This window comes from Nannobrachium achirus (genome assembly GCF_963921795.1).
Source record: "Nannobrachium achirus genome assembly, chromosome: 12".
NCBI lineage: Eukaryota > Metazoa > Chordata > Actinopteri > Myctophiformes > Myctophidae > Nannobrachium > Nannobrachium achirus.
Window position 1 is genome coordinate 21,362,497 of NC_137832.1, and position 27,156 is coordinate 21,389,652.

General features: G+C 43.9%; 1 protein-coding gene across 1 annotated transcript in view; it reads right to left on the bottom strand.

Moving 5' to 3' along the window:
- Positions 1 to 27,156, bottom strand: part of ncor2 (nuclear receptor corepressor 2) — a gene marked incomplete at its 5' end in the record, with an annotated part of 196,893 nt that overhangs the window by 99,151 nt on the left and 70,586 nt on the right. The window contains 7 exons of the mRNA XM_080739080.1: positions 5,863 to 6,002; positions 9,702 to 9,800; positions 9,919 to 9,973; positions 11,371 to 11,549; positions 16,789 to 16,882; positions 19,136 to 19,308; positions 23,773 to 23,839. Of these exons, the coding sequence (XP_080595206.1) occupies positions 5,863 to 6,002; positions 9,702 to 9,800; positions 9,919 to 9,973; positions 11,371 to 11,549; positions 16,789 to 16,882; positions 19,136 to 19,308; positions 23,773 to 23,839 (807 nt within the window). The remainder of the gene's footprint in view (positions 1 to 5,862; positions 6,003 to 9,701; positions 9,801 to 9,918; positions 9,974 to 11,370; positions 11,550 to 16,788; positions 16,883 to 19,135; positions 19,309 to 23,772; positions 23,840 to 27,156) is intronic.

Genomic DNA, 27,156 nt, shown 5'->3' on the forward strand with positions numbered 1-27,156 from the left:
GTTGTCGCACCAAATTCTGGGCCCTGGGTACAAGAATTCACTGCGGGCCCCCCATGAGGGGGGAGTAGGGGGAGTGCAGCGCGCACTGCCAGCTTGTAGATCTGCTATTTTTTTTAAACCATGAAAAAAAATCGTCTTTGAATATTTCAAATCCTTCTAAGGTTTTTTGAATAACCTATGTTTCTATGTCAGTGGTGCTAAAACCTTTTCATGTCAAGGACCCCCAAAATTATATGTATTTGGCCACGGACCAGGGTCCCCCCAGAAGCAAAATTTGATTTACAAATATTTGCTTAAAAAATACATATATTCAAAGATTTGCACACATTTTCACGACTTTCAAAAATAGCAGATCTACAAGCTTGCAGCGCGCGCTGTGAGCTTGTATATCTGCTATTTTTCAATAGCTAAAGTATAAAATAATTAAGGCCCCTCCACCTTGGGCCCTAGCAACTCAGTACCACTTTCCCACCCCTTGTGACACACCTGCACACACACACACACACACACACACACACACACACACACACACACACACACACACACACACACACACACACACACACACACACACACACACACACACACACACACACACACACACACACACACACACACACACACACACAAACGTGCGCCACAGTGGTCTACAGAGAGAGAGAAAAGGAGTGCTTTTTTTCCCCCCTGCAAGGTAATACATCCTGCGTCAGCACAATGGCAAACCAACAGACAGCCAGTGAAGTTGAACCCTCTTGCTCCCGACATTCATCTTCTCCCCGGCGTCATTAATCTTACTGGAGGGAACCGATGGCACACTAAATATAGGCGAGCCAGCTGTGCCAGGGGTGACAGGCGGGCGGCAGGGTGCACGGGGACGTCAGGGAGTCCCCCCGGCCACGCCTCGCAGCAGCAGGCAGCAGCCATGCTTCATCAACATCTCTCTGGCTGACAACAACCGATAATGAATGTGTTTCTGTTCTGCTGCAAACCAGCGGGGAAGATACAGTAGCTAACCCTCACCTGGTAACAAACACAACGCCACGGAACACCAGTAGACGACAACGTGATACATTTAAGTATAAGACTGTAACAATACCGCAGGGGTTGACACTAAGGTCTCAGAGGCACTTGCCCATCGGGCAAGTACAGGTCATGTTCTACTTGCCCGAAGGTAATGCCCACTTGCCCGAAAAGTAAATCGTCCTTTATAAAATGATAGGTACGATTTTAATTACCGCTCAATTTAACACTTATTTCTTTACTTTCTGGGCCTGTGCGATAAAATGTCATACCTCAATACCTCCAAATCCAAATACCAAATACTTTAGCTATGATTGAATATGTCTATGGGTTCACACTTGTTATTTTTTATTTTTAAATGTAGCAACAGTAAAAACAGCACATTATAGGTAAATAGTGCTCTTATTTTACATTCCACAGACCAGAAGACACAGCGCAGTGAGCGCACTGGCCACGTTCAGGTGTTTAGACAGATATCTCATTTTTATAGACATTTGTGTCCCCTCTCAAATGAGCTCTTGCCCTGTCGGGCAACCTGAAAGCCAACTTCACCTGCCCTGACGTTTTATTTACCTGCCGGGGGCAGGTGGGCAAGCCTTAGTGTCAATGCCTGTACCGATATTATTCATTATTATAATATACATATATATATTGTCACTGTCGGGCAGAAACCTCAAACATCTCCAGTTTCAAATTTGTATGTCTTTACGTAAAGTAAAGCCCTGCTTCATCACACAAGGCCGTCGCACAAAAGCAGTGAAAATAGCAGATCTACAAGCACACAACGTTGTGTGCTTGTAGATCGGCTGTTTTCACTAGTTTAGATCATTTTTAAAATGATAAACACAACGCTGTTGGGCATACAAGGTTTCCACGCGACAACGACAATATATATAATAGTGTTTGTTGCGTTATAGCAATTTCATGTCTAGCCTAACGCTAGTCGTGATTTTGCCATGTTTGGAAAAAAAAGAGCCGGCCAAAGTATTCAATCCTTGGCAAGCACTGTGCTTGAGAACACCACGTACACACAGCACCTACACCCCCCCCACCACTCTCCCACTCTCTCTCTCTCTCGCTCTCTCACACACACATACACACACACACACACACACACACACACACACACACACACACACACACACACACACACACACACACACACACACACACACACACACACACACACACACACACACACACACACACACACACACACACACACGCACGCACACACACCAACACCCTGGCAGTGTCAGTCATATTTCTTATTCCTCTAACCATAGAAGAGGAGACAAAGAGAAGAGTGCTGTGTGCATGAGTCAGAATGTTAAAAATGTGACTTTCAGAAAGAAGCCCGTTGGGAGTGGAGGACAAAGACAAACAGGAAGACAGCTGTTTTAACAGGGAGAAGGGATCGACGCCTGAATCTGCACCGGACCGATGGAAAGTCTGGCTCAAGGTGAAGGAGTAACTACTTGAACGTTTAAAGAAAAAGAACACGCTGCAATGATTAGCTTTCCAGATCCGTTTCTCGGTGCCAAATCTAACTCCTACTTCATTTGCTCTGGATCGACCCAGAAAATGTGCATGTTGGAGATGTGGGGGGGAAAGAAAGGGCGTGTCCTATAAGCAGTGGTTCTCAACCTGTGGGTCGGGACCCCCAGGGGGGTCCCCACATAATTTTTTTTTTGGGGGGGGGTCCCCAGATGATTAACGTAATGTGGAACATTGTTTTCGCACTCAGCAGTAAACATAACGTTTAAGTTTATCGAGGGTATATGCACATCTCTAAAATGACTCTAGAGTCAGAAATTGTGAAAATAGTAGATCTACATGCTCACAACGCCTCGCATTGCGAGGCGTTGTGAGCATGTAAATCTGCTATTTTCACAATAAAACTGAGAAATGTGATTTCTCAACTCTTAGTACTCGCCAGTTAAAATAATGATTATTTTGGGGGTCGCGGCCAGAAAAGGTTGAGAACCACTGTCCTATAGCCCTCAAGGCCCAGTTATACTCCCTTTGCATGGAAGAATAAACACAGTACTGTACGTCCATTTCAAACGATGTAACCATCACTGCTCTAATACTTTCATGCATCCTTTACATTGGCATTAAGCAAAACGCCCACTAGAGGGCAAGAGTCAAAACCTTTCTGATGACAAACACATGAGGGTTGAGGAGGTCGTAATAACGATGTGCCTGATCGGAAAGAGCTGTTTTGTAATAACTGTTTGTCGTGCGGTGCGGTCCCTGGTGCTGCACGGAGCGGAGGTCGAGGAGAGAACAGAAAATAGCTTTTGGTTTCTCTTCATCAGCTCCAGTTTGAGATCAAACCCTTGTTTATTTTTAAAAGACGCTAACCTGGCTGGTTTCTATAGAGCAGGGGTCTTCAACGTTTTCAGGCCAAGGACCCCTTAGTTGAGAGAGAGATGAAGCAGGGGACCCCCACACAACCTTTTCAGAGATTCCATCGTTTCATTGTTTCGACAGCACAATCGTCAGTGTATTTTGGATTCATGTCAATTTGTGTTTTCAGATACGTATTTAACCACTTGAACCGTCAAAACTTAACTTGACATTTTTCACTCTGTACTTAGTCTGCTCTTATATAGCCGATCTACAAGCTCACGCTTGTAGATCTGCTATTTTTGGCCAAAGTTCTCAGAATATGGACGCTAGGATTCAAGTGTTTAATAAAGAAAAGGAGAAAAAAGTTTCTATCACACAAAGATTTGGAGGACCCCCTGTAGTAACTCTGAGGGGTCCCAGACCCCCTGTTGAAGACCCTTGCTATATAGAATGCAATGCTTTGTTGCCACCGGTCTATGCTCATAATGTGCATTCAATCCTGAACTTTGGTTCCTCTCCTGCATGATCATTACATGTCAAGTTCATTGCTGTAATATTAGCCTAACGTTTTGACACGGTAGCACTGGTGCTCCCACTTTAAAAAAGTCAGCGCTGCAACGCTCAGTGACTCCCTGGCTCCATCACGTCAACGAGTAAACAATCTCCACACCACAAGTACCAAGAGCTTCTGGCAGCTCAGAAGGGAAGGCATGGTTTGTTTTACGGATGGCATGGGAAGCGGAGCGCTAATTTAGTTTCACTCGTCGTCGTCCAGTTTTGTTCTGAGCACAGCGATTATTTGCACTCGCACAAATCCTCCCAATTAGGTTGCACAGGTTACATTTCAGCGACCGAAGCAGACGCAATTTAGAGCCTTGAAAGAATATCCTAATGGATGTTAAATATTTTACAATACTTTGTTGTATAAACGAGTTTCAACAAGATGGCGGTACGTACCGTACCAGCAGAAAGACAGTGAGACAATTCAATCAGAGCCTTGGTTCGCATGTCTTTGTTCTTTGCTTCTGAACAATCACAGTTACAATGTCAATCACACTTACACGATGTGATGTCCATTCGTATTGTCTCACCTTTTCCCTCGTTAACAGTGTGCTGTTGCGTTACTATAGTAACCCGACACTGCACATGTCGAAGGAGGCAGATTGGAGAGCTCAATGCTGGGGCCTGGGGGAGCTATTCTCCTATTCATTTCTTTTCTCACGTGAATATATTGGCAATAGCCAGTATTTGGCCTGATATGTGCCCATATGGATATTTAGCCACAGCGCCCAACTCTAATCCACAACATACCAGTTATTGATTGCTTGTCCGCGTGTAGACGTGTGTGTACACATTTTTACAGTCTATGGGTTGGTTCCCTTGACATATCACTGTGACATCACAGGTGATATCACAGGTGACATCACCTATGTAAAATATGGGCATAATCCCTTTTATGCCCATATATGAAGATCCCTGATGTCATCGATATACTGTATATATCACTAGCCAGATGGCCACATGGCCCATATCTGTGTGGCTGGTTCAGATAGCGATCTCCGTGTATGGGCATAAAAGATATTGTATGTTGTGATATCATGGGAACCACTCTTAACAGAATCCCTTTTATGCCCATATATGGAGATCCCTGATGTCATCAATATTAAGCCCATATCTAACAGGACTTCATATGGGAATGCCCATATATGGAGAAAGACAGCCCATATCTGTGCGGCTGGTTCAGACAGGGATCTCCATGTATGGGCATAAAAGGGATGTACCCTATACAGTACATGGGTCTCCATATATGGGTAACTGGTTCAATATACATCACTGGCCAGATGGCCAAGAATTTGCGCATGTCGCCCTGAGGCGTCTTACTAGTCGTTATGTACTAAGATTACAGGCAAAGCCCTGTGACGTGGCAAAGCTCTATGGAGGTTAACCAATGATGAACCCCCCTACTCCCAAGACCAAGGCCGCCATCTGCCGTCTGGAAACGTCTTAACATCAATGTGGCACTCCTGCCGTTTCTACCAATAAATAATAAGCAATATTAGTAATTTATCGCCAGATTAGCAAAAACACTACATTACCCATAAGCCTCAGCGGCACTCGCTGATGACGCACGCTGGTGACGCGCAGAGCGCTGGTAAACAGAGGCTCATTCTGCTCCCATGTTATGTGAATGGGGCCTGCCCCGCAATGGTGTCTCAATGGAGCGACTCGATTACACAATGAAATGTATTATACAATACCACGTTAACGTTATGATGCGGGACCATCACCCGAGCCGATGTATGCACGCACGTCGCGCGCACGCGCGTCCCGGTGAGTTCCATTAACCCTATGATGGCATCCTATGTGTTAAAGCTCTATTGGAGGGTGAAGACAGCATAACAAAAGGATTCAGCTCATCATTTACAATGAGAGAGAAAAAAGAGAAAAAAAAACAAAGGAAAAGAGGACAGGAAAGGGGGGACTCACTTCATTCCATCCTCCTTGTCTTCCGCCTCGTTCTTCTCCTCATCCCTCTCTGCTGCTTCTTTCTCCTTCTCCTTCTCTTCCTTGTCCTCCTGGCTGCTGCGGTTCACCTGTTGCTGCTGCTGCTGCTGCTGGCCATGCTGCTGCCACGACAACCACAACAAGACACTCCATTACAGAGACGATGGTAACCCGACACGCTGTGTTCTGTCTGCACACAAACATGCAGGCACTTCAGCTGATGTAAACACATGCATATCGTCGTTGTAATGGTTTAAACTAGTGAAAACAGCCGATCTACAAGCACACAACGCCTCGCGGTACAACGCCTCGCACCTATACGTAAAAGTTAATATTTTGGTCATGCTTCACACAGTGATGTCACTGTTATATGATATATATGGTAAGACTGAATTCATTTCCAAATGGATTCCTTGCATCAGAATTGCAGCTTCTTTTTATTACTATTTGTTTCTTATTTTACTGTAACATAATGTTTTATACTTACATATTTTCTTTGCTATACCATACTAAAATAATATATATTAGATTCTAAATCCTCATTATGTAAACATACCTAGCCAATAAACATATTCTTCAGATACATTTTGTCGGGCTAGTGGGGCTACACTTTGGTGCTGGTGGTCAGGTTGCTTTAATTTCAGACAGAATAGGGCTATGGTCAGGTCCAAAATGTCAATCTCAAGCTCTGGTCTGTGTGTTTCAAAGGGTAATTTTGCCAAGCATGGGAGGTAGATGACCTTATAGACACCCATGCTCATTTAGCAACTATAACCACTTCCCTCATCCATTTCCTGGCTGTCTAGGCTCAGGGCTGGCACACACACACGCACACGCACACGCACACACACACACACACACACACACACACACACACACATACACACACACACACACACACACACACACACACACACACACACACACACACACCAATAGCGTTCTCTAATGCTGCCCAGCTAAGAAAGACAGGAACCAGAATCTCTCACACACTGCCCAAGAAAAGAGCTGTTCCTCTATTTGTTTCCACAGAGCTGGAAGTCATGCAGATTAGCGCCTCCAGCTGGAGGGCTTTATGTTGCTGTAGGGAATATATTCTATGCCTCTCATGTATCAGAAACGCATTACATCTGACTCCTGGCAAGGAAATGTAAGGACACGCATTGGAGAAGGCGTGGGAAGCAACATCAATCTCCCATAGTAAAAAGTAATTAGACCACTCTTTTTCATTTTCCCTCTTAACATTGCAAAATACAAGGCACAAATACTTATTTTCCATACAATCGTTTATTTGCATGGCAAAACGATTCGATACCGATTATTTCCATTGTAAAATGATACAATACGATATACAGAGCCAAACAGTAAGATATTTGCTTTTGCATATCCATATAGTAGATTGTTGCTATATCGTTACACCCCTAAGAGATTAACTCAACAGAAAACAAATAAAAGCCATAACTCGATAAGACTGAACGGTCTTCCAACCTGCTTAAAGGTCCCCACCCCCCCGCCCGCCGCTCCCCTTTCACCATCCTCCCTGGACAGAGCATCAGCCTAATCGCCGCCATTCTCACCCTAATGACACACATCTGTTATCCCTCCGCCTCCAATCAGAGCCCTAAAAACCGATCGAAACTGCGGCCATTCAGACAGACTCTCTGGCTGAGGCGGCGACATGGACCTGCCACTTAGCTGCACAACCATAAGAAAGGAGAGTCGGGAGGGCGCTCATTATCTTTTGTGTTAAGCCGTTACTCATGCTCACCATCTCTCGCACCCAAAGGTCATCATAGCGTCTGCATTGGAGGGAGATAACATCTCCCATGGACGCTATAACGTTATATTACTGTATTATTATAGAACTGTGCTCATGCTCCACTCCTCCAGTCTCACCTGGCTGTGTGTTGCTATTGCTAGCCAGTGGTGGGCAAAAGTACAAAATGTTTGAAAAATGATTGAAAATAGCAGATCTACAAGCTCACAACGCGTCGCATATTTTCAAATAGCCTAGGTATTAAATAGGGCTAAAGTGGATTAATGTATGTTTTATAATATAATCATTTATATCTGCAAAGAAGTAACTACAGTTTTCAAATAGTTGTAGTGGAGTAAAAGTGCAATATTTGGATCTGAGATGTAGTGGAGTAGAAGTTAAGAAAGAATTGGAAATACTCAAGTAAAGTACAAATACCTCAACATTGTACTTAAAGGAGTAGTTCACCCCCAAAATGACTTTTTTTTACTTACGCCACGGAGATTTGAGTTCAATAATATATATTTTTTGACGCATTCCTAAGACAATAGTTTGAGTACAATAAATGTACCCCATTGATTCCGGATGGGGACCCGAATGCATTTGGGTCCCCATCCGGATACAATGGGGTTACATTTACTAAAATCAATATTTTGTCTTAGGAATGCGAAAAATACAAACAGATATTATTGAACTCAAGTCTATATGGTGTGAAGTAATTTTGGGGGTGAAATATTTCTTTAAGTACAGTACTTACTGTAAGTAAATCTAATTGGTTACTTTACACCACTGTTGCTAGCTAGCAGCGGCTAACGCGAGGCTCAGCAAGGAGTGGTGCTGTGAGAGCGAGCGCGCGCAGCGGCGTCAGTTCAGAAAAAGCTAAGGTATGGCAACATGACTGGTGTCTTGCACGCGCGCGAGGGCGCGCGTGCAAGACACCAGTCATTTTGCCATACCTTATAGCAACAGGCACGAATACAGTACATTTTATTATTTTCCCCCGTAGCCAAGGTATGGCAGCTGCCATAGCTTGCCATACCCAATTGACGCCTCTGAGCGTGCGGCAGGTAATGAGCGGAGGCGTCTCTGGGAGAGATGAAGAGAGATGAGGAGACACCGTTGGGCCCGCGCCCACAGGAAAAAAAAGGTCACAGGCTAATTAATGCGCCATTTCATTAGCGCCCGCCGCAGCGGAGCTCAGCAGTGCAACACCTGAGCTGAGGCTAAGTAATAACGATGGGCTCGTTAGCGATTGGAAAGCACCGTTTAAACGAGGGAGAATTCAAGTCGATACTACTGTAGGCTATGACCTGTGTGTGTACAGTAGTAGTGGAGTATGTGTTTGGGAGGGGGGGGAGTGGGACTGAGTTACCAGGGCCCAAGGTGGAGGGGCCTTAATTATTTTATACTTTAGCTATTGAAAAATAGTAGATGCGAGCTTGTACAGTAGATCTGCTATTTTTGAAAAGTTGTGTGAAAATGAGTGCAAATTTAAGCGAACATTTGTAACTCAAATTTTGCTTCTGGGGGGTCCCTGGAACTGAATATTTTGAGATGGTGGTCCGTGGCCAAATACATATAATTTTGGGGGTCCTTCACATGAAAAGGTTTGAGCACCACTGACAAAAGAAATCACGATATTTGAAAAGATTCCTCAAATCTATGGCTGGGAGTTTTATCTTTTGACCATACAGTATATCGTCGTTGTTGGGTGAAAACCTTGTATGTCAAAAACCGTTCGTTTTGCGAATGATTTAAACTATTGAAAACAGCCGATCTACAAGCACACAACGCCTCGCACCTGTGTGCTTGTAGATCGGCTGTTTTCACTACTTTTGTGCGACGGCCTTGTATGACGAAGCAGGGCTTTACTTTGCGAAAAAAACATACAAATTTGAAACTTGGAGATACAAGGTTTTGGCCCGACAGTGACGATATCGGGGCTTGTTCGAGTCAGCTCCCAGGCTGGCTTTTTCTTTCACCATGAGATTGGATTGCTTTTAAAGTTAGTTTCTCAGCTATCACACTTCACTTCACTCTCAGCCGGAGTGGGAACACACTGTACCTGGCTCCTGCCTCGGCGCCGGTAGTTCCTTCGCACGATGTTCTTGTAGTGCTCATTCTTTTTAGTCAGGTAGTAGAAGAGCACACACTCTGCCACCGTCTGAAAACATAAAATACAGCAGTTGTCACCCCCTCCCGAACACTTGATTCCTGACGAAGATGGACTATCGTCAAACTGCAAGAAGGAGCTACATTGTGCCAAAAGGTTTCAACTGTACCTTTCTCTCCAGGAAAGAAGCGATCAGGCCAAAGTTCTTGGGCTGCTGGATGAACCTAAGTGCAGGGGGAGGGGGTTACTATAGAACATCAACAGAATGTAAATCATTTGCACTTCCCTTTTATGAATGTCTGATGTTGTGTCATTGAGCGTGACAAAGACAATGGGTATAAACATTTTGACCATCTCTGGCTCTTTTGTGGATAGAATTTACAGTCATTGATTTACCTTTGGTGGGCCCTTTTCTTATTTTTGTTTTCACCTATAGCAGTGGTTCCCAAACATTTCAAGTCAAGACCCTGAATAGAGAATGGTGTTTTCCCGGGACCCAAACTAGTGAAAACAGCAGATCTAACAGCAGATCTAAGCTCAAAACGCCGCGTTGTGAGCTTGTAGATCGGATATTTTCTCTACTTCTAAAACATTTTGAAATAATAATTCAAAACAAAATGTAGGAAACAAAATTAAAGGGACCCATAAAAATGTGCGACCCACTGTTTTGGGAACCAGTGACCTAGCAGGGGTTTTCAAAGTGGGTGACATAATTTTATAATTTTGGGAATTTATTTGGACACAACATTTAGTATCATTTTAAACTTGAACTTGAACTAAAATGTTATTTTCAGTCAATTCTAGCCAAAATGGCTATTATCTCAAAGTTTTCCTGGCAACATAATCACTAAAATATGCTATAAATATGAGGTGCTGGGAGTGAAAATTATGAATATAATGTAGGGGTGCCTCGGGTGAAAAGAATATTTATAGGGGTGCCCTGAGCCAAAAAAGTTTGGGAACCCCTGACCTATAGCACCACCTACAGTACTAGCCTTCAAAGTGTCAATTCATGTGGTCGTGACTAGGGCATTAACGACTTGTGATTTTTGCAAGTCGACTCGACTCAGTAAAAAGTTGAGTTGAAGTCGACTTTATCGTTTGATGACGTCTTCACATCACACACGACCCCCCAATTATTTTGGGGGGTCTCCAGATGATTAACTTAATGTGAAACATTGTTTTCTCACTCAACTGTAAACAAACCAACATAATGTTTAAGTGTATAGAGGGTATCTTCACATCTCTAAAGTGCCAATTTTAGGACTTTTTAATACCTCTAAAATGACAAATTAAACATTGTCCAAATTGTCAAATATATAGAGGCAGAAATTGTGAAAATAGCCGATCTAAATGTTCACAACGCCTTGCAACGTGAGGCATTGTGAGCATGTAGATCTCCTATTTTCACAATAGAAAGTATTATTTTTCTTTTTTTTTCAACTTCGACTTTCGACTTTCTCTGGTGGGAGTCGACTTGTGTAATGAAGTTGACTGAGTCGACTTGTCGACTTTTTCGTTAATGCCCTAGCCGTGACTTGTGTGCAAGGTTAAGTGTGTGTGTGCTTCACGTCACTTCGTCTCCTGATCCCATCCTGCTGGCGTCCCCACAGTGACTCACTTCTCTCTGAAGGTGTCCTTCTCCTGGTCGCTCCACATGTTCATGACCTGCCGGTCCTTGTACACCTTCATGGGGTCGTCCATCAGGCCGTTCATGTTGATGAACTTGATGCGCTGCTGCTCGGCGTCGAACAGCATGGGAGGGACGACCGCCAGCTGTCGCATCTGCTTCTCCGTGTTCTGACACGCGCACACACACGCGCGAACACACACGCACACACACACACACACACACACACACCACACACACACACAGGGACGTTCAGAGAATGTTAGAGGCAGGGGCTGACATTTTCTAAAAAGGGCCTTTTGGTGAAAATATCGAAAATAGCAGACCTCCAAGCTCACAACGCATCGCAGAGCTTGGAGGTCGGCTATTTTCGGTGCTTGATACCACACTGAACTAAGCATAATCGAGTCAATACTGGAGATGTGGCATATGCCATGGATTTCTACACAGAGAGAGAAATTCTTTCAACATAAGATACTGCATTCAAGTTCAGGAGAGTTTGGACAAGGCAATTCTCTTCAATGCTACCTTCAGGTATGGCATGGAAACTTAAGGAGGGCATTTGATTCACCATAGTGAAAACTGCGTTCATGGTCTGGAGAGGGCACTTTTTACAGAAGGGTAAAAGGGCAGAGGCTCAAGGCAGCCCCCTTTGATGTCTTATGTGTGCACGTGCCTGCACAGACCAATGTCTGTGGAATGAATAGGCTGTCCGGAGGCAGCTAGCTCTCTGACCGCGCGGGGTGCTAAACAAACATATGCGCGCCAAATGCGGTGAGACAGCCGTGGCGGTGGAAAGTGTGCAAGAGGTCAGAAGACGAGAGGAAGTTTGGGGCTTCCTGTTTCGCTCAGTGGGACAAGGTGCACGGCTTGTATTCGTGTCAACACACAGGCCTGGGTTTCCCCTGCGATGGAGATGTAGCAGCGGCGGTGGACAAATTATCATTTCTCGCCGGCGCTGGCAGATGGAAATGTCCCCTACCGGGACGGCGGGGGCATTTCTATCTGCCAGCGCTGTGGTGTCATAGTACTACTGTTGTCATAGACCAGGGTTCCCCAATAGGCGGCCCGCGGGCCATTTGCGGCCCGCCGGGGGCTACTGTCTGGCCCCCACCAACCCCAGTAATAATGGTGGTATAAGAGCAGCAACAACACTAGTATATCGTCGTTGTCGGGTGGAAATCTCGTATCTCCAAATGTGTACGTTCTTTCGCAAATCATACAAGGCCGTCGCACCGCGAGGCGTTGTGTGCTTGTAGATCGGCTGTTTTCACTAGTTTAAATCATCTATCTATAAATGCGAGAAGTCTCTGCGTGTCTGTCTGTCTGTCTGTGTGTCTGTCTGTAATCCGCGTATCTCGAGAACCGTTCGTCCCACCGGCTTCAGATTCGGCACGCGCGTTCCCCGCCGCGGCACGGAGTGCAGTGCCGGGTCTCGACCCGACCCGACGCGCGGTTTTCCCGAACCGGCGCGAAACGTTCGGAATCTCCTTATGCGGGGTTGATTGTTGACATCAGGCTGTTCCGGAGGAAATCGGCGAAAGCTCTGACTCATTGTGACATCACTTCATAAAAGGCTCTGACATCACGTACGCCACATGAGTCAACAAAAAATCTCTGAATATCTCCATATATAGCATATATGGGCATAAAATGGACGCAGAATCACAAAGATCTCCATATACGGGCATAAAGGGACACAGACAGACGGATACAGAGATCTCCATAAATGGGCATAAAATGGACGCAAATGGCATATATGGGCATAAAATTTACGCAGAATCACAAAGATCTCCATATACGGGCATAAAGGGACACAGACAGACAGATACAGAGATCTCCATATATGGGCATGAAATGGACGCAAATAGACAGATATCTATGGGCATATATGGGCATAAAATGGACCCAGAACTATATCTGCAGTGATCTCCATATATGGACATAAAATGGACACTGACAGACAGACAGACAGATAACAGATATCTCCATATATGGGCATAAATGGACACAGGCAAACAGATGGTCAAAACGGGTCCTATGACAACAGGTATAATGGGGTTTGCATTAAAGGGCGGGGCATTCATTCCCTATTTACATCGTTCCCGAGTTGGCCAGGTCGCCGACTAGACGCTGGGCCGCCCGAAGGGCGGCCCAGCTTCTAGTTTTTAAAATGATAAATGCAAAACGAACGGTTTTTGGACATACAACAAACGATATCTGAACTGTCGCTGGAGTAGCGGGAACGCCACCGTCACCCCCTGCAATGTTGTGGTCCTTGGCTTGGTACCCTAGACATAATTCGGCCCTTGGGGAAAACTAATTGGGGAACCCGGTCATAGACTGACCTCCCCAATCATAATAATAGGTTCTGCACTAAGCACTCTGGCAACGGGTACAACAGGTACAGTACAACGGCTCTGCCATGCGTTTCCAATGGGCATCGTTTCCAATGAGCATCTGCCTAGTAATGATAATTATAATGGCAGTTTCCCAAAGCGATTTAGCCCATAGTAGCTCACGCATGGTCGTAGAGACCAAGCCCCGACTGTCATGTTCCCATGTTTACATGGGTTCGGGCAGAGCGACTTATTTAGCCCCCTACAACTACACCAACATTCAGATTTCACAAAGTGCTTAACACATCTGGTGCCAACCCCGAGTTTCCCGAGTTTGAAAAGGTACTACCGCTGTGCCAACCCCGAGTTTCCCGAGTTTGGGCCGTTTTTGAAAAAAAATATATATATATATTTTTTTTTCAAATTTTTTTTTTTGGACCTCCAGAAATGTATTAGGCATGATCGCGATCGCGAAATTGCATGTTTAACCCCCATACCAACCCATTCTTTCAAACATGGCAGCCATGTTTGTTTACATCTGAAGAAAACATAATGGCTGATAAATCATGAATGCCTGAACGGATTTCCAAGCGGATTTTTTTGTTTGAAAGCTGTGAACAGTGGGCACACGTGGTGCATCATCTAGGCATGGGCGTGCACTTTTTACACAATTGCGCAATTACATGGAAGTCTATGGTAACCATGGCAACGTGGATTGAAGAGAAAAAATCATAGCAACATAAGTGTTAATAAAGTCTCACTCCTGTCTAAATACGGTACGGCATTCTATAGTTACCCGTATCCTCCGTGTTCTTTAATAAGAAGCCTTTTTATCCGATCACTGTCTGTTCATCTCAATGGGGTTGGTGCGCATGGGGAATGCTCTACAACCATGCGTGAGCTACGATGGGCTAAAATCACTTTGGGAAACCCGGCCAGTAATGGTAACAGCGCTGCTGACATGCGTTGCATTTCAACTCATTGCATAATTATCCCCCACCATTCCACCCCTTGATTCTGGCCCTCTACTCCATGCTATCTAGTAAAAGACACCTTTATAATACTCTCAAAGTGAAATCAACACTGGTGTGTGTATGTGTGTGTATGAGATGCAAACGTCTTGTTTTCAGCGCACAGACTCGGACTACTTGAGATTCTCAACGTGCGGTCCAGAGAGCCTCGGGGTCCCTCGAGGGTGTTACAAACGTACCCTCACAGCCGGTCTTTATGGAGGTCGTTAACTCTCAAATACCGGGAACGCGCCCGAGTCGCGTTAGATTTTAACCACTTTAACCATTATTTTATGCTTTAACTTTAGAAAAATAGCAGATATACAAGCTCACAGCGCGGCACTCGGTGCTGCGAGCTTGTATATCTGCTATTTTTGAAAAATCGTGAAAAAGAGTGCAAGTCTTTGAATATCTTTGACGCGATCTTTGACCCGACTTCTAAATCCTTCCTCTGAATCAGTGGTTCTCAAATTTTTTCACGTCAAGGACCCCCAAAATGACAGGTATTTGGCCACAGACCCCCCATCTCAAAATATGTTGTTCCAGGGACCCCCAGAAGCAGAGATTTGACTTACCAACGTTTGCTTTGAAAAATATATATTGAAAGATTTGCATACATTTTCATGATTTTTCAAAAATAGCAGATCTACAAGCTCACAGCGCGGCACTCGGTGCCGCGCTGTGAGCTTGTATATCTGCTATTTTTCAACAGTTAAAGCAGTCAATAATCCTAGGCCTAAATGGGTTAAAAAGGTTTGAGAAACATTGTCCTACACTGACAGCTGGGCCAGACGGTCTGAACAAAACACTGTCGAGTTCAAGTGCATTGGCTAGTCCATCTGAGGACTGCCATATGATGTTGATGCAAGTCAGGGTTTCGACTATCGATTATTTTCTTTGCAATAATCCTATTGTATCAATTACCTTTTCAACTAATCAAATAACCGAGATGCGTGTTTTTTTTATTCTGTGCGTGGGTTTTACAAATATTGAGCCAATGAAAAGTATTAAAAAAGTGCTTCCTAACTCGATTAGATCGAGTTAAGGCCTGTCCAAAGCCTCTCCGAAACCGAACTTTCCTTCAGAGAGTTACGAGTTTCCGACATGCAGATTTCCGAACTCTAATTCGGTGTAATGCTATTCAGAAGTCGCGAGTGATGTCATTTTGTAGTCGAACCGGACCTTTCCGTTCTCCGTTTTGGAGGGCCTTTAGGATCCGTCTAACTCCAAGTTAGATAATAATAATAATAATATAGTTACCTACTCCTCCCGCGAGGGAAATTCAGTATTTGCAGCCCAACCCAGCTGCTTCGCAGCCCACAAGGAGCGCGTAAGCAATTAGGGGTTAAGAGTCTTGCTCAGGGACACACATCGACATTGCTATCCTGGCCGGGAATCGAACCAGGGACAACCAGGGGAACTGGTTCCCCAGGCAGGCTCCCTAACCATTCAGCTATGGCCGCCCCATGATGGTTTGTTTGTCCATCATTGATTGAAATGACGAAGTCAACCGGAAAGAAACCTCCTAACTCCACTTGTATTTGGGTAAAGTGATGGACACATTCAAGTATCTGACAATGTATAAAGTCGCATACAAATTTTGATGAGGCAGTATTGTGTTGTTCTAAAAGCATTAAAATGTTGTTGTCGGGTGAAAACCTTGTATGTCCAAAACCGTTCGTTTTGCATTTATAATTTTAAAATGTTTCAAACTAGTGAAAACAGCCGATCTACAAGCACACAACGCCTCGCACCGCGAGGCGTTGTGTGCTTGTAGATCTTCTGTTTTCACTACTTTTGTGCGACGGTCTTGTATGACAAAGCAGGGCTTTACTTTGCGAAAGAACGCACAAATCTGAAACTTGGGAGATACGAGGTTTCCACCCGACAACGACGAAAAGCACGTTACAGTTGTTGTTTTTCCATTTCCTGAAAAGTTAATATTTTGGACATGGCTGGGTGTCTGCCTGACAGCAGAGATATCAACACATAGCAGATCTATAAGCCCACAAAGCGCTGCTACAGAGGTAGTGATGTAGGAGGAGGGATGTGAAGCTCACCTCTTGCTCCGATATGCCGTCGATGATCTCGGACACCTCGTGTTCGCTGCGGGCCGCAGACGAGGCCAGCCCACTTCCACGCTGCCCCACACGGCTGTAAGGAGAGACAACACAGGGTGTTAGTGAATAACTGTGTGGTCTATTCAGGGGCGTCACAAGGGGTAGGAAAGTGGGACTGAGTTACTAGGGCCCAAGGTGGTGGAGGGGGCTTAATTGTTTTATACTTTAGCAATTGAAAAATAGCAGATATACAAGCTCACAGCGCGGCACCGAGTGCCGCGCTGCGAGCTCGTAGATCTGCTATTTTTGACAAGTCGTGAAAATGTGTGCACATCTTTGAATGTATGTATTTTTTTAAGCGAACATTTGTAACTCAAATTTTGCTTCTAGGGTGGTCCCTGGAACTCGATATTTTGAGATGGGGTTTCCGTGGCCAAATACATACCATTTTGGGGGTCCTTCGCGTAAAAAGGTTTGAGCTCCACTGACATAGAAACATAGGTTTTTCAAAAGACCTCAGAAGGATTTGAAATATTCAAAGATTTTCATGATTTTTCAAAAATAGCAGATCTACAGGCTCGCAGCGCGGCACTCGGTGCCGCGCTGTGAGCTTGTATATCTGCTATTTTTCAATAGTTAAAGCACAGGGGCCCCACAGTGAATCCTTGTACCCAGGGCCCAGAATTTGGTGCGACCCCCCTGGGTTTATTCACATTATGGTCTTTGGACACATGAACAAACATAGTCCTATTGTTCTAAACAAGCACCCAACTGGTGATATGCTGCCACCGGCTTTAGGCTTGCTTAGAGCAGGAGTCTTCAACAGGGGGTACGGGACCACTAGGGGGTCCTCAGAGTTACTACAGGGGGTCCTCCAAATCTTCCAATCCTTTTTAGATTAACAACTTGAACCCTAGTGTCCATATTCTGAGAACTGTAGCCGCTGCGAGCCGTTGTGAGCTTGTAGATCGGCTTTGGTGTAGAGGGGAAAAAGAGCAGACTGAGTACAGAGTGAAAGGTCGAGTTCATTACGTATTGACGGTTCAAGTGGTTAAATATCTGAAAATACGAATCGACATGAATCCAAAATACACTGATGATTGTGCTGTCAAACAACGAAACTATATGGAATCTATTAAAAGGTTGTGGGGGGTCCCTGCTTCATCTCTCTCTCAACTAAGGGCTCACCCTTTTCCCCAAATAAAAGCTTTTTTTCCGAACTTTTTCTTCAAGACCGCAAGACTGTGTGCTTTTGTTACGATTGTGACCTTTTGATCACCGGGGAGATCTCAAAGCATTGGCAGAGGAAAAACTTGCATCTTTTTTTTGCCTGTGCTGCAGGCGATGTTAATATCTTTGGCACAATTCTTTTGCACAACACTTTAATTACTCGGGGTCAGGAGCAATCGAGGTTTTATATTTGTGGTGTTTGAGAAATAAGCTCCATAACAAACATGGGCTGACGTTAGAAGGACTGCTCTACTCAGGAACAATTTAACCTTCGCATAACTTTACAATATCCAATAATTACACATCTGACATCTAGGCATTTATCACAATGAACAATAGCATGCACATGTGGATAATTTTCAGGTTCTGATAGCACACGCACGCACATTTGAGTTAATTCGGTTTTGACTCCAGGTTATTAATTCATCTCTTCCAGAGTTACTGTCAACTCTTTCAGAATTAAGATTAACACTCCAGATTGTACTGTGTAATCATTTTGTACGATGGTGGATGTGTCCAAACAGGGACGTGCTGGGCCCCTGATTCAGCCCGGGAAAAAAAGAGTTGTAGAGGCCCTCATTGCGCGCTATAGAGAGAGATCTCTCTCTATAGCGCTGCTGCAACTCAAAGATTTGCCATTTCAGATCATGACAAGTAACACGCCAGTGGGCCATTTATTGTACATGAGTTATATTTAGTCGTTGTCGGGTGGAAACCTTGTATGTCCAAAACCGTTTGTTATGTATTTATCATTTTAAAAATGATTTAAACTAGTGAAAACAGCCGATCTACAAGCACACAACGCCTCGCGGTGCGAGGCGGTGTGTGCTTGTAGATCTGCTGTTTTCACTACTTTTGTGCAACGGCCTTGTATGATGAAGCAGGGCTTTGCTTTGCGAAAAAATGTATACATTTGAAACTTTACTTTGTTGGCCGCCCAGCCCCCAAAATGGAACGAAGGCCGACATTTTTATTTTTATTTTTTCCTAATGGCCGGCCTGGACCGGCCGGGAATGAATCGGCCGTTCGGGAGTTGGCCCGCTTTTCCCAATGGCCAGCACGTCCCTGGATGTGTCCAAACAGTAGGCAAGGAGAACAACATTCCCAGCAGTCTCACCTCTGCATGCGCTCCTGCATCTCCCTCTGCTTGCGGATCTCCGGGAACTGCTTCTCGTAGTACTCGCGCACCTTGCTCTCCTTGGCGCGCCGCCGCGGGTTGCTCTCGATGCGCTCCACCTTCTTCTCCCAGGCCTCCATCAGCTGATCGTAGCGCTGACAGAACTTCTGTTCCTGAGGGAGTATATGGCAGAGAGAGAATATGGGGGAGGCAGGTTAAAGCCATTTAGACCGGGTACGCATTAGTACGCATTTTATGCTTTAGCTATTCTTAACACATTCCCTGCCATTTAACAATACCTTCGTACTCTCATATGCCTCCAGTCTCCATAGACTTCCATGTAATTCATAGTGCACGGATCATGCACACCCATGCCTAGATAATGCACCACGTGTGTCCACATTGCTCACAGCTTTCAAACAAAAAAATCCGAATGGAAATCCGTTCAGGCATTCATGAACTAGCAGCCATTATGTTTTCCTAAAATGTAAACAAAGATGGCTGCCATGTTTGAAAGATGGGGTTGCTATGGGGGTTAAACATGCAATTTCGCGATTGCTATCATGCCTACTACATTTTTTGGGGTCAAAATTCTTTTTTTTTTTTCAAAAAATGTTTTTTTCTCAGGATTATCGGGCCTGGCAGGGAAAGACATTGAAATAATCTCGGGGATTATCGGGCCTGGCACACAAACACAATGAGTTAAAAAAATAGCAGATATACAAGCTCACAGCGCGGCACCGAGTGCCGCGCTGTGAGCTTGTAGATCTGCTATTTTTTTTTTAATCGTGAAAATTTGTCTTTGAATATTTGGACCCCGATTCTGTAAGTGTCGGCGGTGCTCACACTTTTTCATGTGAAGGACCCCCAAAATGATATGTATTTGGCCACGGACCCACATCTCAAAATATTGTATCAGCGACCCCCCAGAAGCAAATATTTGAGTTTCAAATGTTCACTTCAAAAATATATATATATACTCAAAGATTTGCACAAATATTCAGGATTTTTGAAAAGTAGCAGATCTACAAGAGTTGTAGATCTGCTATTTTTCAGTAGTTAAAGCATTCAATAATTCTAGGCCTAACTGGGTTAACGCGCTGCAGAAACGCTTTCTAACATCAACAACGTAACGTCGCTTCGAGTTCATAGACATTGTTCTATGGGCTACGGATTTCATTTCAAAACCACAGACTCAAAAAGAATCCCTCAGCGGGGCGGGTGACAACACTAAAGACAAAGACAGTTGTAAAGCGTTTACCCAGGCAGTTATCAAAGACACACAGATCTTTAGATCGTCGACTGCTGCTTTTCATGGGAGATTATAGATCGCAGAATACGGATACAGAGCAGTGTTGATTTTGTCAACTAAAACTATGACGAAAAATGTTTGTCGACTGCTTTTCTTTCACTGACGAAAACTAAATAAAAACTAAGCTGTGATGACTAAAACTAAGACTAAATCTATTGACAATTTCGTCAAAAAAATAAAAACTAGACTAAAACGTTAGGTAGGGACTAGTGGAGAAGAGAGACATTTTAGGTTTGGTTGCTCTCAGGTGTTGCGTGCTGAAAATAGCCGATCTACAAGCTTGTAGATCTGCTATTTTCAGCACGCAACCAAGTGTAAAATCAGTCATTACGATGCCATCAAGGCCTGCCAAAATACATTTCAGTTGACTAAATCAACTGTAGATTTAGTCGCCTAAAATCTTATGATATTTAGTCGACTAAAATTAGACTAAAACTAAAACTTTTCAGGTGACTAAATTATGACTAAAACTAAATTACATTTTATTCAAAAGACTATGACTAAAACTAGATCAAAATTTGCTGTCAAAAACAACACTGATACAGAGGGAGACATTTCCTAGCGTTTCTAGCACTGTGTGCTCTGTCCAGACAGAGAGTGCCGCGTGCAAAACACTGGTATTTTGATGGAAGTCTGGCCTTGAGTGCCTTCTCTGGCAGGCGAGTATATTTTTTCCCCCTCTGCTCCTGCTCAGGCAAGGCAGTAAAGCAGACCATTAACCCCGGAGGAGACATGACCCTCAGCGGTCTCTTAAAACACAAGGTGATGTCTCCTCGTTGCTCTGCCCCCGCCAGCAGCTACAGCCCCGCCCACTTATACACACAGAGCCGGAGAGAAAACAGCCGATCTACAAGCACACAACGCCTCGCATCGCGAGGCGTTGTGTGCTTGTAGATCGGCTGTTTTCACTAGTTTAGTACATTTTATAGATGATAATACAAAATGAACAGTTTTGGACATACAAGGTCTCCACCCGACAACGACGATATGCTATAATTATAAGGTGCTGGGAGTGAAAATGATAATGTAGGCGTGCCTCGGATTAAAAATATATTTATGGGGTGCCCTGAGACAAAAAGGTTTGTGAACCCCTGCCATATGGCATGTTCTAACTGTGTGCCAAATGTCATGCTTCTTTCATAAAGTGCACGATTTGTGCACGAAACGCTCGGACTAAAGATGCTTTTTTTTAGATGGATGGCTTCTCTGACGTTGGGTGTCAGATCAGGGTGGGCGAGGGAAGGCTTGTTAACTCCCCTCATTTCCCCAGTCCAGACCAGAGAAGCTAAATCCATGCTGAAACCTGGGGCTTGATTTGATGTAATGATTTTCTGTCAAGCAGTAGTGGAGAGTAACTTGAGTGCGTTCACTCATAGTAAGGGAATATCTTAAAAAAGTCCTGGAATAAATTCCTTACAAAAAAATGTCTTCACCAATGTGTTTGTAAAGGTGTCTAGTAACACATCCCAACTGAATTTCAGTCTTTGTGAGATGTGTTACTACTAGACACCTTTACAAACACATTAGTGAAGGCATTTCTTTGTAAGGAATTTATTCCAGGATATGACACTATTTCTGAAGATATTCCCTTCCTATCAAGTACTGTACTTAGGTAAAACATTTTAAATAATATATATATTTCTACTCAACTACATCTCAGAGGCAAATATTGTACTAATTTACTGCGCTAATTATTTGACAGCTTTAGTTACTAGTTACTTTGTAGATCTTTTTTTTGTTTTTTTGTTTTTTATTACAAAACATATCGTCACTGTCGGGCAGAAACCTTGTATTGTAGTTTCAAATGTGTATGTTTTTTTTTCGTAAACTAAAGCCCTGCTTCATCATACAAGACTGTTGCACAAAACTAGTGAAAATAGCAGATCTACAAGCACACAACGCCTCGCGGCGCGGTGCGAGGCGTTGTAGATCGGCTATTTTCACTAGTTTAAATCACTTTTAAAATGATAAATGCAAAACGAATGGTTTTGGACATACAAGGTTTCCACCCGACAACAACGATATACATAACCACTTATACCAACTATTTTAGACGTTAGCAATTCAAAAACAGCCCGTCTATGAGCTCGCAACGTGTTGTGATTTCCGAAAAACATTCCATTCCAACCTTCCATTCCAAACATTCTTAACATTACATTCCAATACTTCTACTCTTACTCAAGTAAAGAATTAAAAAAAAAAAAAAAAAAAAAGTTTTGACTTTAGTATTTCTACATAGTGTTATTGCTACTGTTACTTAAACAGTAAATCGGGGTACTTTTGCTGCTGTCAAAGACGTTCATTCTGAGGATGTCTGCCTGGCTATGGCATCACAGCTCACCCCATTTATCCCTGGGCTATTTATAGCTCTGCTCTCTGGCTCTGGCTGCTTCAATCACTGGGAAGAATTCACGCACGCGCACGCAAGCACACACACTTAAGGGTGATTTATACTTAGTTGTGTGATGGTGTCACGCACAGAAAATAGCCTAACATAAACAGACATGCACACACCAAAATATACAGTCAGACACAAAAGAACAATAACGCTCATTATAGTGTCTGGCTGACAGCAGATTAAATATGAATGGAATGGATTGTCTTCGGAATAGTATGACATAAATTCTCAAAACTAATATCCGTGTTTCAGTACACTGTAAGACCACAGAGCTCTCCAGCAACGGACCACAGAGCTCTCCAGTAACGGTCGTCCGAGTGTATCAAAAAGACAACTGGGTTAAGGCAGCAGAAGCTTGTGATTGGCTGCGCGGAGGTGACGAAAGTCTGGGGGGACGGAGATACACCTAAACCTAACCTTAACCCCTAACCTCTGTAAAACTAACACTGGTGAATGCTAACCTGCCGACGCTGGTGAATGCTAACCTGGTGAAATGCTAACCTGCCGACGCTGGTGAATGCTAACCTTGTGAAATGCTAACCTGCCGAAGCTGGTGAATGCTAACCTTGTGAAATGCCCCCATTCGTACGCATGCCCCCACATTTTGGCATGCTAAATGTGCTAAAGCGATAGAATGAAAACGTTTTAACACTCACTTGTTCTTTTCTCTAATTACAATCTAAAATATGAACCCTTGTTGTAAAAAAACAAAGTTGTCCTTTAACCAGTTACTTTTTTGATCCACTCGGACTGAAAGACCTGCAAAACACACTCTCCCCTCCAGCAACAGAGAGATCACTTCCTATTTGGTCCACCTGAAATGGCCACTTGCTTCAGCCGGCCCACGAATTCCAACCTATAGTCATCTGTCACAGGCCGGTCCCAGACTCCCAGCATAGTCAAGAGAGAGCAGAGTTCTGTACTCACCCACTGCTTACGAGCATGATTCCTCCTCTTGAAGTAAAGAATGAGCTTTTTCCTCATCGCCTGGTTTCTGGGAGGGGTGAAGAATATGGACCATGTAAGGAAACGTGAGGACAAATGCAATACACAGAAAAAAAGAAGGTTCTACCGATATATCGTCATTGTCAGGTGAGAACCTTGTATGTCCAAAACCGTTCGTTTTGCATTTTTCATTTTTAAAATGATTTAAACTTGTGAAAACAGCCGATCTACAAGCACACAACGCCTCGCGGTGCGAGGCGTTGTGTGCTTGTAGATCTGCTGTTTTCACTACTTTTGTGCAGCTTGTATGATGAAGCAGGGCTTTACTTTGCGAAAGTAACATACAAATTTGAAACTTGGAGATACAAGGTTTCCACCCGACAACGACGATATAACATCACAAAACTGCATTTTTAATTAGATTTTTCTCAAGCTAACTACATAACTATACAACCCAAACGTGTATTAAAGTGTTATTGCACTTTAACTGCTTGTTATTCATGCTGAAAATATTAAAGGTAAACCATTATTTTCCCCCTCATCTACCCAATGTAGTCGTTATGCCAATTCCCAGATTCCCCATGTGTGATTATGCATATGCTTTTTGTCAATAAAGATATCTATCACTCAAAGGATTTTCTCCATGTATGAACTCGTCCCTACCGTTCGCAGCCTATCTCCCTCATTTCCATTCCAATAAACTACAATTTAAGGCCCTTGCACCAGTGGTGGAAAAACAGTACTCAAATGTTGTACTTAAAGGACAACTTTGGTTTTTTACAACAAGGGTTCATATTTTAGATTGTAATTAGAGAAAAGAAAAAGTGAGGGTTAAAATGTTTTCATTTGCTTCGTTCTATTGTTTTATCACATTTACCGTGCCAAAATATGGGGCATGCGTACGCATGGGGGCATGCGTACAAGTGGCTAAATTTGTCTTTTTAGACACAATAAGCCAGCAGTTTCGTTATTGCTATTCACAGTAACACTTCTAGCCCCCATAAGTCACATCCAACCATGAAAGGTTGCGTTGTATCTTGGGATTGGTCTTATTCTCTGTAAAATGACATATTTAGCCACTTGTACGTACGCATGCCCCAAACCACTGAAATGAGAATCCCTAAGACAATAGAAAGATGTAAATGATTTTTTTTTAACACCCATCTTTTATATTCTTTAATTACAATCTAAAATATGAACCCTTGTTGTAAAAAACTAAAGTTGTCCTTTAAGTAAAAGTATCAAAACTGCAATGTAGAACAGTAAAAGTCAATTAAAAAGTACAGTAAAAGTAAAAAAGTAATTAGTCTTTATGCAGAAAGTCCCATTTCACAAGTTTTCAAATGTATAAAAATTTATTTTTTTTGTTGTTGAAAATAGCAGATCTACAAGCTCACAATGCATCGCATCGTGATACATTGTGAGCTTGCAGGTCCCCATATCCCACTGGCACTGCTAGGCTGATGAACTCACAAGTGGAGGTTTACAAACTTGTAAACCTCATCTAGGGTCGGCTACGGCCATTCGGCCAACCAGAGTGCTTCAAATAAAAGGTCAGGTCAGTAATCTGCTCAGGCAGCCACTTCACTTTGTCTCTTCCTGTGCTGCAAGGCTGAGTTTTATTTACAACACTTGAATCTATCAGTTCTAAGGTCATGTTCCTTCTGTTTGTCTCCGCTAGGCAGGATGGCCCAAGGCTGGACACTATGCTTTCGCTCCTGTCGGTGTGTGTGTGTGTGTGTGTGTGTGTGTGTGTGTGTGTGTGTGTGTGTGTGTGTGTGTGTGTGTGTGTGTGTGTCTGATAATGTGAACCGATTTGTGTGAGGTTTGGACAAAATCTGTACGACTAATATAATAAAATAATTATCCTGGTGGTGCTATAACTCGCCGGTGTGAAAAATGTGGGGCAGAGGCTCTTCATTGGCCTCACGGGAGTGTGAAAGCAAAGTTTCACAACGAACGAACGAACGGTGGCGGAGATTAGCTGTTCGCAGATGGACGAACAGACGCACTCCATACGCGCACGCACATGCGCGCCCGCACACACACACACACACACACACACACACACACACACACACACACACACACACACACACACACACACACACACACACACACACACACACACACACACACACACACACACACACACACACACACACACACACACACATAGTCAGATGATATATTACCCAATGAGCTTCACCTTAGGGGCCTTTTCCACCGGCAAAGAAACGGTTCCAGAACCAGTGCCGGTTCAACTTTCTTGGGAACCTTGGTTCGTTCTTCTGAACCGGCTTGTGTTTCCACCAGATTGAACCAGAGCAACCTTGGTTCAAGAACCAGTGCCGTTCAACTTTCTTGGAACCTTGGTTCTTGCGAAACGGCCGCGAACCGGCTTGCGTTTCCACCAGATTGAACCAGAGGAACCAAGGATTTTGTGGTTCCCGTTCCGAACCAACTTTTTACAGTTTCCGAACCAACTCTGGTTAATCCCATAGGCGGGAGAAAGAACCCTCAACCGGTTCTTTGCCGTTCGAAAAGCGCCCTCAGAGTTAAGTTAACACTGACGATTTTATAGTGTATGGATGTAAAGGCAAGATGTCAGAGAAGCAGGACCTGACAGATTAGGCCCTTTTAAGGACAGGGATGGCATTGTCCTCTGTTACACCAGATGGTCTGAGGGGGAGATTAGTCGTCCTGGACCCTTGCAAAAGGTTTCATTTGTCTACCGTTAAGCTCACGCTATTTTAGAGGAAATGGAGTATGCCGTAATTTAGAGTAAATAGCACCAAAACATGGGATGTACGGGACATTTAGGGATTAAAACCTAATCACAGTCATGGCTTGAGCACAAAAAGTCATTTTGGGGGTGAACTACTCCTTTAATGTCATTTTGGGGGTGAACTACTCCTTTAAGTAAATGTACTTTAGTTACTTTACACCACTGGTGTAAATGAGAGACAAAAGAAGCTCTGGTCATGGTAAACGTTCTGGGCAGAGCAGGCAGGTGGGGAGCGAAGAGGGCTAAAGGTACTCGTTTATCCACTGGGGACAGGTGCCAAGGTCATCAAACCAGTTGCACACACAAAGGAGTCAATTGTCCTGCATCAAAGCTGCACAGTGGTATTTAATAACACAGTGTTGCGAGCACGCACGCGCACAAACACGCGCGTACGTGCGTGCACGTACACACCCGCAAGGAGAAGGCCTTTTCACCTGATTGCTTTGAGGTAATAATACTGATCAAACGGTGCCAGGGATCAAAAGGAGTGGAGATAGATGTCTTACGGTACGCTAGCCTGACTAACAACGGTGCCATGAAATGCCACGACTCGCAGTAACTCTACTCTATACTCTATA